The sequence below is a fragment of the Filicampus tigris genome, chromosome 7, assembly GCF_054856515.1.
Source record: "Filicampus tigris isolate MCC_2025a chromosome 7, RoL_Ftig_1.0, whole genome shotgun sequence".
Lineage (NCBI taxonomy): Eukaryota > Metazoa > Chordata > Actinopteri > Syngnathiformes > Syngnathidae > Filicampus > Filicampus tigris.
The window spans coordinates 17,176,149-17,188,829 of NC_141223.1; the positions used below are offsets into that span (position 1 = coordinate 17,176,149).

General features: G+C 39.2%; 1 protein-coding gene across 1 annotated transcript in view; it reads left to right on the forward strand.

The window, feature by feature from the left end:
• Positions 1 to 12,681, forward strand: part of sik2b (salt-inducible kinase 2b) — a 68,420-nt gene that overhangs the window by 6,688 nt on the left and 49,051 nt on the right. Inside the window, exons 2-3 of the mRNA XM_086036731.1 lie at positions 3,952 to 4,068; positions 10,307 to 10,370. Coding sequence (XP_085892857.1) covers positions 3,952 to 4,068; positions 10,307 to 10,370 — 181 coding nt within the window. The remainder of the gene's footprint in view (positions 1 to 3,951; positions 4,069 to 10,306; positions 10,371 to 12,681) is intronic.

Here is a 12,681-nt window from a genome sequence, read left to right on the forward strand (position 1 = left end):
GTAATGGATGAATGGGAGTGATAAGGTGTCGCAAAACACTTTGAAAATCCAACAGTATTTTTACATCAAATTACGGTAATAGAAATTGCATTTTCATTGCTCCACCCATCTCACCTGGCAAACCATGAAAAATGACTAGATTTGATTAGAATAACTGCTGTAATGCATTTGTTTTTGTTATAGTCAGATGAAAAATTGAGCCACTGAAATAACCTACGGTAGATTGTGTTGTTGGTTGTGAGATCATGAACATGACTGAGGAAAATAACACTTGAATTACAATAACTGCAGTCCGTAATTGCCTATGAAAAAGACGGTTCATCACACACTCATAATAATAGTAATAATACATGTAACACAGTGGATTTCAACAATTAACATCCTAAACACAACAAGCACATTTGAATTGTGAGTGTGTCATATAAAGTGCAGCAACATACAAGAGAATATTCATGTTTAAGAAGTCTAAAAATAGTAGCTTCTCTTTTGTGTTTTGCGTCTTCAAATGAGTATGCACACCACTGAAATGTCATTAAAAGAGAGAGTGATGCTTTTCACGGTTGACCTTTTATTTAAACATTGTGTGACAGCAACATGTGTAATACTAGTCCCCTTGTCTGCCATGGACAAAGTTAGTCTGAATTAATTAGTATAGTTATGACTGTGATAATTCTCCTTTGACCAACACAGCGTTTGTGTTGTGGTCCGTGCACAGTAGCACAATGACTTGTGTGTTTTCTCAAAGCAGTGGTGTTCTTTCCACTTTGTACGTGAGGAATTGCTGTGTGGGCAACTGGACTGTCGCGTTGTTTGCTGAAAATGACATCCCAACTACTCACAACGACCAATCACGGCTCAGATTCAGAAAACAGGTCAGCCGCGATTGGTCATTGTGAGCAGTTGTGATGTCATTTTCAGTCGACAGAAGACAAAATGGCCCCAGAGATGGCTAAAAACGAGTGCATTTTGCCGCTTAACTATATATTCCACAAATCTCTCTTTAATATTTGTTTAACTTTACAACAGAGAAGCATATACAAGTTCAATAAAATGCAAAAAAAAAAAAAAAAGCATTAACTGATGAATTTTTAGCTTTAGATTTAGACCATAAATATATACAGGACATACAGTATGTGACAAAGTTACTGGCAAAATGTGATTTCTGCATGATGCCCTTTCATGTTTAAATCATTTCTTCTACTCCCATTATTTACTTCGCCATGAAGTGATGACTTCGAAATCCAGAGACGCCTTTCTTACATGTCAAACATGCCATCTTTGACAGTTGCATTTGAAATCTATGATGTACAGAGAGAGTTCAACCGAAACGGGAGACCGTTTTAACACTAACAAGGCCAAGCATGAACGTAAACCTTTTATATTATTACAGACATTGCGACTTACTGGACATATGACAGATAGGGGAAAAGATGTAAATGACACAGAATAACGTTCTAGCATGTACGTTTTGTTCTTACTACCCATACTGACTGAACAGCGTTTACTGCTGCATGAGAAAGTGAAATTATATCGCCGTTTAATCAACAAAACTCCGTCTGATTTTTAGTATTTTGATAACGTCGACAAAATAATGTTTATGGGAGCCATGAAGAAGAGACGTTCAAATCTGCATGTTTATGAGTTGACACCACCAGTGTTCCATCATCAACATGTAGTGGGTTGACAGAACACACTAGCAGCAGTGCCTCAGGTGTGTGGAATTATCTTTACACAAATAAGATGGGTAGCACCATCAACAAAGGCACAATATTCATGGCTGCAGAAGTACAGGGTGACACAGAAAAACAGGAACTTTTTAATCATCCAAGAAAATCAAGAGTGATGGAATAAAATTTTATTCATAGCAATTGAAACCTTAAACATGCCATTTAAGAAACAATTGTGGAATTTCCATCAAAAAATAGAAAATACGTCCTGTAGATGGCGTCCTCCTGTACGAATGCATTCAAAAATTCCTGTATTTTTTTTTTTTTTTTTGGGTCACCGTGTGCTTAAATTGTTTAAATAAGTGGGCTTCTCTAGTGTATGTGTGTGGATAACAGACAAATAGGTGACCTTAAACCCAGCAAGGCCCTCAGATCCAAGAAGGCCTCAGGTCAGCTAGTCCAGACCAGAGTCCAGACTAAACATGGGGAGCATTTAGCTGTTGTGCTTTAAAAAAGTGGAACAAACTACCAGTGGAGATTAAACTTTCACCAAATTTAGACACTTTTAAATCCAGGTTAAAAAACATTATTTTCTCATGCACCTATGCATGAAATCTGTTCGGTATTTATTTATTTTATTTTTAACTTATCTTGCTTGTAATCATTTTAATCTAATTATTCTATATGATTTAGATTTTTGTAATTCTTACCGTTTTGTTTCTCTTTCTGTAATGCTACTTTTGATTTTTCATGTAAAGCACTTTGAATTGTCTTGTGCATGAAATGTGCTATAGAAAATAAACTTGCCTTGCCTTAACACAGGTGTCACAATACAAAATGAAATCACTGGGCTTTCATTAGGGGTGGGAATGATAGTGTTTTCGATACATCATATTAAAAAGATTCTGAATCGTTTCATAGGTATTTATCATCAATATTAAAAGTTTAAAAAAAAACTAAAAGCATGCGCAAGCGATTACGTGTGTTTGTACGTCAGATGTCTGTGCTAAGCTAAGCTAATACCTGACTAGATGGCGGTACAAGCAAAACTCATGAGCGGAGCCAAGTCAGTGTGAAATATAAATCCTTGCTCTTCCTTGATTTTTTTTTTTTGTTTGTTTTGTTTAAAAAAAGGTACCAGTGTTTTACATGGACTATAAAATGTAAGCCAATGTAGTATTGCATCAGAATCGGAATCGAATCGAATCATAAGCCTCTCAATCGGAATTGAATCGAATCGTGTGCCTCAAAATCGGAATCGGATCGAATCGTGAAGTACCCATAGATTCCCACCCCTAGCTTTCATCCTCTATCCAGCTAATTTTGTGGTTTGAGATGTCGAATGCTAAATTCTCATGAAAAAAAACATGCAAAAAAGTAACTAGATATAATTCTTATTATCATAAAGGCTTAAATAATGCAGTGTAATGACATTTAACCACTAAAGTGTATACGTCATTTTCTTTTTTAAATCCAATTCTCAGTCTCTTAGCCAATGAAATGCATCAGAATATACATGTGACGGTGTTGCGAGTTGTTAGAGGATGTCTGGAATATTTTCGAGGAGTAAGGGCAGCACAGTCGATCGCGGGAGCTCTGCTATAAGTCACGGCAGTGATATAGACGACACGCTCGCGGACTTTAAAGCCGTGAAACCATCCTTAAAGATATGTGTTTGCAGACAATGACAATTTCAACATCTTTGTAAGAGAATACAGCATGGTAATTACCACTCAATTTAAAAAAAAAAATAAAAAAATAGTGCTTCACTTGCATCTTCGATTGAAACAGTAAAGATTGATAAACTCGGGCCTGTGTGAAAGCCACATGTCTAAGCTCTCAAATTCTTTTGGAATTATTTTTCTGCTGCCACAGGGGCTGAGATAATTATTTTGTAGGTGGGGAAAATGTCTTCAAGAAATGTTTTCAAGGGTGACCCCAAAGACGACCGTAGGTTTTAGAGAGATGTCTCTCGAGGGGCTTCAGGCTTTAATGGGTTAATATGAAATAATCATTGAAAGTTTTTGTCTATCATGAGTATACAAGGCCTGCCACCACATGGCTGACCAAAAATGCTTAATGTAGCACCCTGTCAGAATTTGTCACAATGTGAATATAGACTGAAAAATCAATTTTACAAATCCATTAAGTGATCTGAGCCAGAGAAAGTGAACAGTAGGTGTAAAAACACCTCAAGTCTCAGAAACATGTCGGTACACTAATGGAAATAAAATGTTGTACTTACTGTCGCTACCGATCATTAACTTGTGTGACCGATTCACAGGTGGCCATTAAAATCATTGACAAGACCCAGCTGGATGCAGTCAATCTTGAGAAGATCTACAGAGAAGTTCAGATAATGAAAATGCTTGACCATCCACATATAATCAAACTCTACCAAGTAAGTTGCTCTACAATTAATAAACTCAACTCTTGGAAGCTTTTTAAAATACATTGGGTTTTTTTTTAAATGCTCTTGACATTGCTTTTTCATAAATGCTCTAGACAGCTTTGTGTCCTATCATTTTTTTCCATTAACAATTTTTTTTTTCTAAATGGCAATTTGATCTCCTTTGTGAGCTTGAGTTCCCAAGATTTGTGCATCAGTTAATGAGAAGTTAAGAAACAATTAAAAATGTTGCAATGTTACAGCTTCTCCAAATTGACTGGAAATCGGTTAAACAGTTTTGCATAATCCTTTACCTGTACATCACGGCTCCATCTGTAGGTTTTAATTATGCATAATATCATTTCATTGTAAGAGTGGTCCTGAGTTGAGGGTTATTTATTTAAACCAAGTTACGCCACTCGCTTACTCGACGCGAGTATGACGCACGGCTGCCGGGCCCGCACGCATGCTCCTTTGGGTTAGCTGCTTCTTCTTCGTTGGTTTATATGCTTCTTCTTCGTTGGTTTAATTCTCCTTTGTGTTTGGAGGCGTATGCGGGCTACTACATCACGCACCATGCTGCAATCGGGTTTGTTTTCATTTTTTTTTTCTAACGAACGTTTTATCTAAGGCAATTTCTATTCATATTGATCACGTGTCAATCGCGATACATATTGATATTGAATTATCGGTCCAGTCCTACTTTGTTCTTATGGCAAAATGGATTCATTACACTTTTCAGTTGATTTCACTGGGAATATTTAGGTATGTGATCACTCTCTGAATGGATTCATTTCGAACTGATTGCATTGTACTTTGTGTCACCTCTGAAAAGGAAACAAATCTTGCAGTTTTGAAGTATTGCATTGGCAATAAAATTCTTCACTGAACGTGCATTCAAATCTCATGAATGTTACATTTGTTTGGCAAAGTACCTTGGCAACAATGCACTAAATTTACTAGCCTGACACAATAACAACAAAATGCTGGCAATATTGGTGAAATTATGTAAGCATGTGGGTCCTAGTTTGTTTCAACAAAGTAGACAAGTATTCATTATCCTTACACAACCATGTGGCAAATTTCCAGCTTTCTGCCATGTTATTTTGGTGTGTGTCATTCTTTCCAAAGGCATATCCAACTAATCAGTTTGGGTCAATTAGTGTTTTCCTCTCCAGTCTCAAACTGGTGTTGGCCTTGAGTAAAGAGAGGCACATAGCCCATAGACACCCACACAATGGACCCGCCGCCCTCGATTGTCATGTGTTGCACAGCCTCCTCAAGGGGTAAACGCAATTGTTTTTTTATTCATGCACTTGATGGAAAATAGGATTGTGACCACTGTCCAATACATTAACCAAAAGTAAAAATGCATGGGACTAAATCTGGAGGTAAGTGCTTGTGTTATGCGTACTAGGCATAGGCTTGAAAATTAAATTACCATAATCACTAGGGCTAGACGATTTTGCCTAAAAGTTAAATCTATGATTTTTTTTTTTTTTTTTTTTTTAAGAAAATAAGTAAAAATGTCAAATGCAAAACAACTTTTGCTTTTATTTTATCAAACACACAAATGCAAAACAACTTTTGCTTTTATTGTATCAAACATAAGTAAAAAAATTACTTTCACAAAGTGCACAATGTCTGCCTTAAATAAAAATACTTCTGGCAACAAATGTAACACAACACAATGAATTAGATTTATAAAGGGCAAACCAAGAACTGTTTTTTCAACCCTAAACTATTACAACTTTAAAAGATAAACAGACCTACTTGTTCACTTAAAGGAACGGTTTCACCGGTTTGTTTTCACCAACAAGTTCATTTTATATATTTTTTGATCAGGAAAATGAAAAGAGTTGTCATTTTCTATTTTATCCATTTATTTTAGAGGAAATAAGTTACTCCATGAATAACGCCTCTTGTTAATAAGGAGAATGGCCACGCCCCCTACTGTTCTATCCTTGTTCGGCCGGAGTCACGGGAGGAACCGATTCCAACCTCTCCACTGGAAATCATTGTACTTTCATTGCTTATAACGTCCAACGGCAATCGATTGGCACCAAAATTTATGTGGACATCCCTACTAATGCCCACTTCAACATATCAAAATGATTCATCTCTCCGTGACTAATTTATATGAGAATGAGGAAATGTGGAAGTGAGCAGAGCTACATAGCTTTATGCTGGGACGAGCACGCACTGCTTTGCTTAGAAAAAAAAATCATGGTTGGGACGGGCGAGGCATTAAACACCAGTCAGGATATTTACAGAGACTGAAGTGGGAATGAGTAGACGTGCACATTTATTCGGATGAGGAATGGCCCCAGTTTTTCGACCTACAACACGCCATCCAATTTGGAACGTAACAGCCGAAATGGTACGTTCCAATGCGGCCACACTCGGCTGTGCAGTCAGCCTTGCTGGAACCTTTTGTTCGCTGAACATTGCCGCTTGCTCGATGAGGGCTTACCTCACTCTCACGCCGCTTCACTCAGGCAGAAGGGGACGGCTGCAAGCAGTGTCGGACACCGCACGCGACTGCTTGGCAACCCCGCTACATGAAGACGCAGGCTCATGTTCACCTCCACACGCTGGGCGGACAGTAATGAGCTAACGCCTTTTGTTTTAACGGTCTGAAGCTAGTTGTTGCTATTAGCCGTCCCGTTATCCTACCTTTATCCGGGGACGGAAGCGGGTGGGGGTGTAAAGATCCAATCTGCCTGCCCTGCTGATTGCTGCAAGCCGCCGTCTGCCTCCTGGGAGTAGTCGGGGTTTGTGTGCGCATTCATGCTGTTGTCCACTTCAGCTTGTGAAAGTGGAGGAGCAATCGCCACGGTATTTTTTAATTTGTGGTGGTGATCATGATGAGATCATATTTTAGGTCAATAAATCCAAACTATTGTGCAGAACACTTTTATACTTTCACAGGTTGTGTGACAAGAGTAGTAATGTGCATTTGCATTTTGGTGGCGATCGGTCGCCGTTTTAGACAACAGAACTGACAAAGCGAGCTATATTACCACGCTTGCCTCCCTCCAGTGACGTAGACCGCTGAGACCGAAAACATACCAAAAGCCACGCCCCAAAAGGGGGCGGGGCAATTTGTCGTAAATCTAATCACAAAAAAAGACCTTAAATCTCGACAGAGTCTTTTGGGGGGGGGGGCACTTTAGTACTGATATATTGTATTTAGTACTGATTTACAAGCAAACCTATTATATAAGTGCCAATGTTAGGCTCACCCAAGTGTCCCTTTAATATTCAGATGGTGCATTAGTGTCACCCAGCGAGGAAAAAAAAAAGACATGATGACATTTAAAGTCATCGTGATGAGTTTAAAGTCATCATTATGAGATTACAAACAAACCCAAACCACTTCCAAACAACTGACATTACTACTCCCAGGAACACATGTTTCCCCCTCTTTAGCCGTCGCCATGCACACTTGTTGCGCTACTCTTGACAAGCATAACTTTGGGACGGAAACAAGAGGGAGCGCGGAAGCTACGGAAGCTCATGGGGGTAAACGTGCACCGCAACAATAACAACAACAAAAGTTGGGGGTCTTGACTCAGCACCAAACAAGAGTGATTGCAAATTATGATCATTTGTACGCATGTTTAACATACCAATGATAGGTCTTGGTTCATTGATCACTATTGGAGAAGGGCCTAGCAGAATGCTTGACACAAAGCGCCGCATCATTTTGCACTGTCTGGAATTGTAACTATGAATCCTCCACTTGTACTGCATCTTATGACATGACACATGAGTTATTTCCCTGCATAGCATGTTGTCACAACAATGCATCTGTTTACGGCAGGGACAGCTAATATCCTAATACAGCTCCTGCTATGGGTTGTTAGGGAGGCTCGGTGTCACCACAGTAGTGTACAGTACAGTACCTTTACCTTTATAGTCTGTTGCTGTGCGGGGCCACTTTAATGTTATGAAATGGCAGTATACAGAATGAAAGGAGCCCTCTGTTTCTAAAAAGTAGCATAATGATCATTTAAGATATTAGATTTTTTTATCCATTTATCATCATAGACATTTGTGGGCCTCAGGAACCATTGAATGAATAATCGTTTTGTTTTCTAAGAAAAAGCATAGCATGGCATTGAATAAAGGCAATAATGTTTAGTTTGATCAGATATCGCCTTCCTTCATTACACATTAGGGCTACTCGATTAAGCGATTTTGAACCGTAACCGAATCTTCTGGATAAAACGATGTTAAAAATTTCAAATCGGCACATTCGATTTATTTTGTTATTTTTGGTGCATCTAAGCCACCGTAGTTTCCTCTGCATTTCTTTTTCCTCCCACGAGTGCGCAGTCCGAAACAACATCCATGGCTACTGGCGATTCTGCTATTTGCTCAGGCCAGTGAGCGTTTAGTTCATAAATCGGGCAAAAATAGATCTGTAGTGCAGTGTGTGCCCCGCATGTACAATACAACCCGCGAGCAAGTAACTCAACGTCTGAAAGTCGTCCCTTTTTTTTCTCCTCTACAACGGACGTCTGGTCCAGCCGGACTATGCATCCGTACTTAAGATTGGCAGTGCATTGTATTATTGAGTGACAGTTTTGCACTAATCATTGATTTATGTTTAAGTAAGAGCAGGGAGAAAGGTGAAAGGCTAGTCACTTGCTTGTTGGCAAAATGACTTGCTGACAGACTGTTTGGTTTACAGACTTGACTGTCTACCTTCTCTCATGTTGATTTCGTTTCAGATGGTATATGCACTTTCTTCTTTCATTATTGGTTTAATTAAGAATAGATCTGAAATCTATTGTGTAAATAAAATACTGTTAATCCCAATGGATTGTTCTGTGTATTAAGTTAAATTGACTGGCATTTTGAGTTCAAAGAAAGAAAAATTAAGTTTAAATAAAAGACATTCAAAATGCTTCATTTTTCATTATTTTTTATTTTACAAGGAAATCGTAATCGTAATCATAAAATCGCGTTTGAGAGAAAATAATCTGGATTTTCTTATTAGGCAAAATCGAACAGCCTATTGTACATTACAAGTTTATCGTTGTCCTCCCGTTGAATTCATGAAAAAGAACGGCTATTCTTCTCAATTATAATACAGACATTGAATTCCAGACTAATGGCCAAAAATCTGCCGTTAAAGCATATTTGAAATGGATTCTCTGTTCATTTGCTTGATGCATAACTCTAGTTTCTTAACCCATTAAGGCCGGGAGCGCATAACCACGTTTCTACCACTAGTGCCGGGAGCGCTGTTGTGTCTTTCTACCTTTACAGCGTGTACGTCATTTTCTTTTTTTTTTTTTTTTTTTTTTGTATCCAATTCTCGGTCTCTTAGCCAATGAAATGTATCAGAATATACATGACATTGATATGGATGGCATGCTTGTGGACTTTGTACCACCAGTGGAACCAGTCAAACGTGGTACATGGTCAAAATGCAATACATGTTTGTAGACAATGACAATATCAATGGCTTTGTCACAAAATAGAGGATGGTAATTACCACTCGATTTAAAAAAAAAAAAAAAATTGAAAATAGTGCTTCTCTTGCACTGATGCTTTGTTAACATTTTTTATTGAAACACTAAATAATTATGAACTTAGGCCTGTGTGAAAGTCACATGTTTAAGTGCTCAAATTTTTTTGTAATTATGTTTCTATCAGCTACGGGGGCTGAATTTCGGGGAAAACTTCAGGTTTTAGAGGGTGATTCAATGTTCACCCACAGGTTTTGGCTAGATGTTGAGCTAGGCGCTTTACGCCTTCATTGGTTAATAGCCAGAGAAGAGCTCAAGCTAAAATGTGTTATGAAACGATGCTCCACCTCTTCCAAGAAACATTTCCTCACTCAATGAATTCAGTGTAACAGATGGAAAATTGATCATCAACAAAAAGAGTGGGATTTCTAGTGTGAACGTCTGGCTCAGTGTGTCTGATTCACCCTCCCCTCTCCACATTTAATTCTGTTTGATCTCCTGAATGTTTCTGCTTCTAAATTAGGTCTCCTCCCACACAACGCCGCATTGAGCAAGCACTGCAATGGTTTTTCAAGTCCCATTCAGATATCTACCCATCCACCTCCACTTTCTTGCACTGTTGTCGTATCACACATTTGTTTTCCCTTATTCCTTGTGGATGCATTGATTGGGTTATTTGAGGGACATTCGTTTGCATCAAAAAAGTGTATGCTGTGTCTTTAGTTTTGTGTGTATTTCCGTTCAATACTGGCCTCTGCCCCTCTTAGGTGATGGAGACAAAGAACATGCTCTACCTGGTCACGGAGTATGCCAAGAATGGGGAGATCTTCGGTGAGTGATCTTTTCAAATTCAATGTCAGCACAACCTTTTTGTCCCTCTCAGCTCAGTTTCACCACATAGCGTCCCTGTTGCATTATTGTTGCGTTTTAAACAAACATTTATGAACATTTTAGCTTGGTCGTAACCCTCGCAGTGTTTTCGGACCTCTTTCTGAGATGGCATATGATAGAAATCTGAGACCAATGTCCTGATCATGTGTACGTCATATGCTGCTTGCAATTGCCTTATGCAATATACTAACAGAATTTATTGCCCTTTATTTATTGCTATATGGTAGTGTGGAGTCACCTGCTGGCATGCTTAAGTTTCTGCATACCTCTGCATGTCATTCAGTCAATTGAAATGAAACATTTCACAGCAGGAGATTAAATGATGAGTGCAAAAACCTTTGTTGCACCTGCAGAAAGTAACAGGATAAAAACACTTAGACGCTTACTATTTACTTGCTGAGCCATTAGTTATACAGTTATATTTGCGCGAAACAAGTAACATTAAGGGAAAGGTATGAGACAGGAGAGGCAAACATGTAGGTGAAGCCGTAAACTTAGCAGATATCTATTGTAACTTAAACACATGGACATAATTGTTAGAACCCTTATTAACCCATTAAGGCCTAAAGCGCCTGGATCAACATCTCCCCCCAAAAATATGGGCCCTATAGAATTACCCTCTACTGTAAAACCTGAAGTTTTTCCAGAAATTCAACACCTACAAAATAATTAATATCTGAGCCCCATATATCACGTTCAACTGGTTCCACTGGTTTCAAGTCCACAAGCACGCCGTCTATATAACTCCTGTCACTTATTTCAGAACTCTCCTGGTCGTCTGCGTCCGCCATTACGGTTTGAAAAAATTCTGTGACATCCTAAAAGGGATTACGACACCGTCACGTTTATTCTGATACTCTGATATTCATTGTCTAAGAGACATAGAATTGGCTAAAAAAGAAAGAAAATGACGAATACGCTCTCCCAGCTTCAAAGGTAGAAATACACAACAGCGCTCCTGGCTCTAGTGGTAGAAACGTCTTTTCCTCCATTTTGAGCCCTCCATGCAAAACCTGCCGAGTGTACAGGATGCTGTGTGTGACGTAGTGTGCCCTGTTTAAGATTGGCTGCTGCGAGGCGAAGAGGGAAAAAAGTTCATTTGTTTTATCCAATGAACGAATGCACAAATATTCTGTGCTTCGCGCAGCATCCCACCACTCCAAATGCATAATCCATGTCGCCAGAACCGCACTTACTAACTGGTTTACCTGGGCTTGAGTCCAGGGGCCTACGGAAGTCGGGTCCTATCGGAATAAAAAAAAAAAAAAAAAAAGTTGACCAAGCCGCAGGCGATTCTGTGCAAGGCCGTGGCTGTAGAGAGGGTCACTTTCTGCTGCAGTACACAAAGCCCACTCTAGGGGGCCTATCGGAAGGCATTAAATTCTACATTATTCTGTCATTTGTTTATTTGTCTGTCAGTCATGTCATCATGGCATCCGCGGACCAATCACACGCCCGTACCATTCAGCCAATCCCCATGTACAGGAAGTTCCCATGACAGAACTTGACTGATGCCCGCGCCTATTTGTTTACGCAGCCAAGATGAATGGGGGGGCTATATTTGATGGTTACCTCCAGGGCCTGTGAGTAGGTAAATGCGGCCCTGCACGCAACCGCGCCCACTCTCGCAAACTACATAGGCTTCAATAGAAAAGTACCCCCAGAAACGTTCACAACGGATTTGGTGTGAATGCAGTATCGCCCTAACACCACTGTGAGAGTGTGTGTTTGGCAGAGCGCACTCTTGCGTTAATTTCCGAATACAGCCTATGTTATAAAGCAATCACCAGCTCCTGCTTGAACTTTTTTTCCTTTCCTTGTACTGTCTGACACACTGGTCTCCAGCACTCCTTTTTTGAGGCACTCTGAATAACCAAATGGCACATTTGAACAACGCTCTGAGTTTCTCAACAGTTGGAGTGAAGCAGTGTGCACTCTGAGCTACTTCGTAATGGGGATTTGGGGATGGGTCCCAGATCTATTTTTCTTGTTCTCAGTTTTTGCAAAATAAGTTGACGCATACCCTAAAGTGACGCTTAGGGTTTTTTATCTTCTTCATGATGCACTTTTTGACTGGTACGACTACTCTGGAGGGACGTACAGTCCGAAAATATGGTAATTTGTGCAATTGCAATGTTTTGGTATTAGTGATGTTAGTACAAAGTCATTGCTATGAATGCAAGTGTACAGATGCAATAAATATGAAATAATCCCTATAATTTAGATTATGATGTCATGAATATACTGGGCT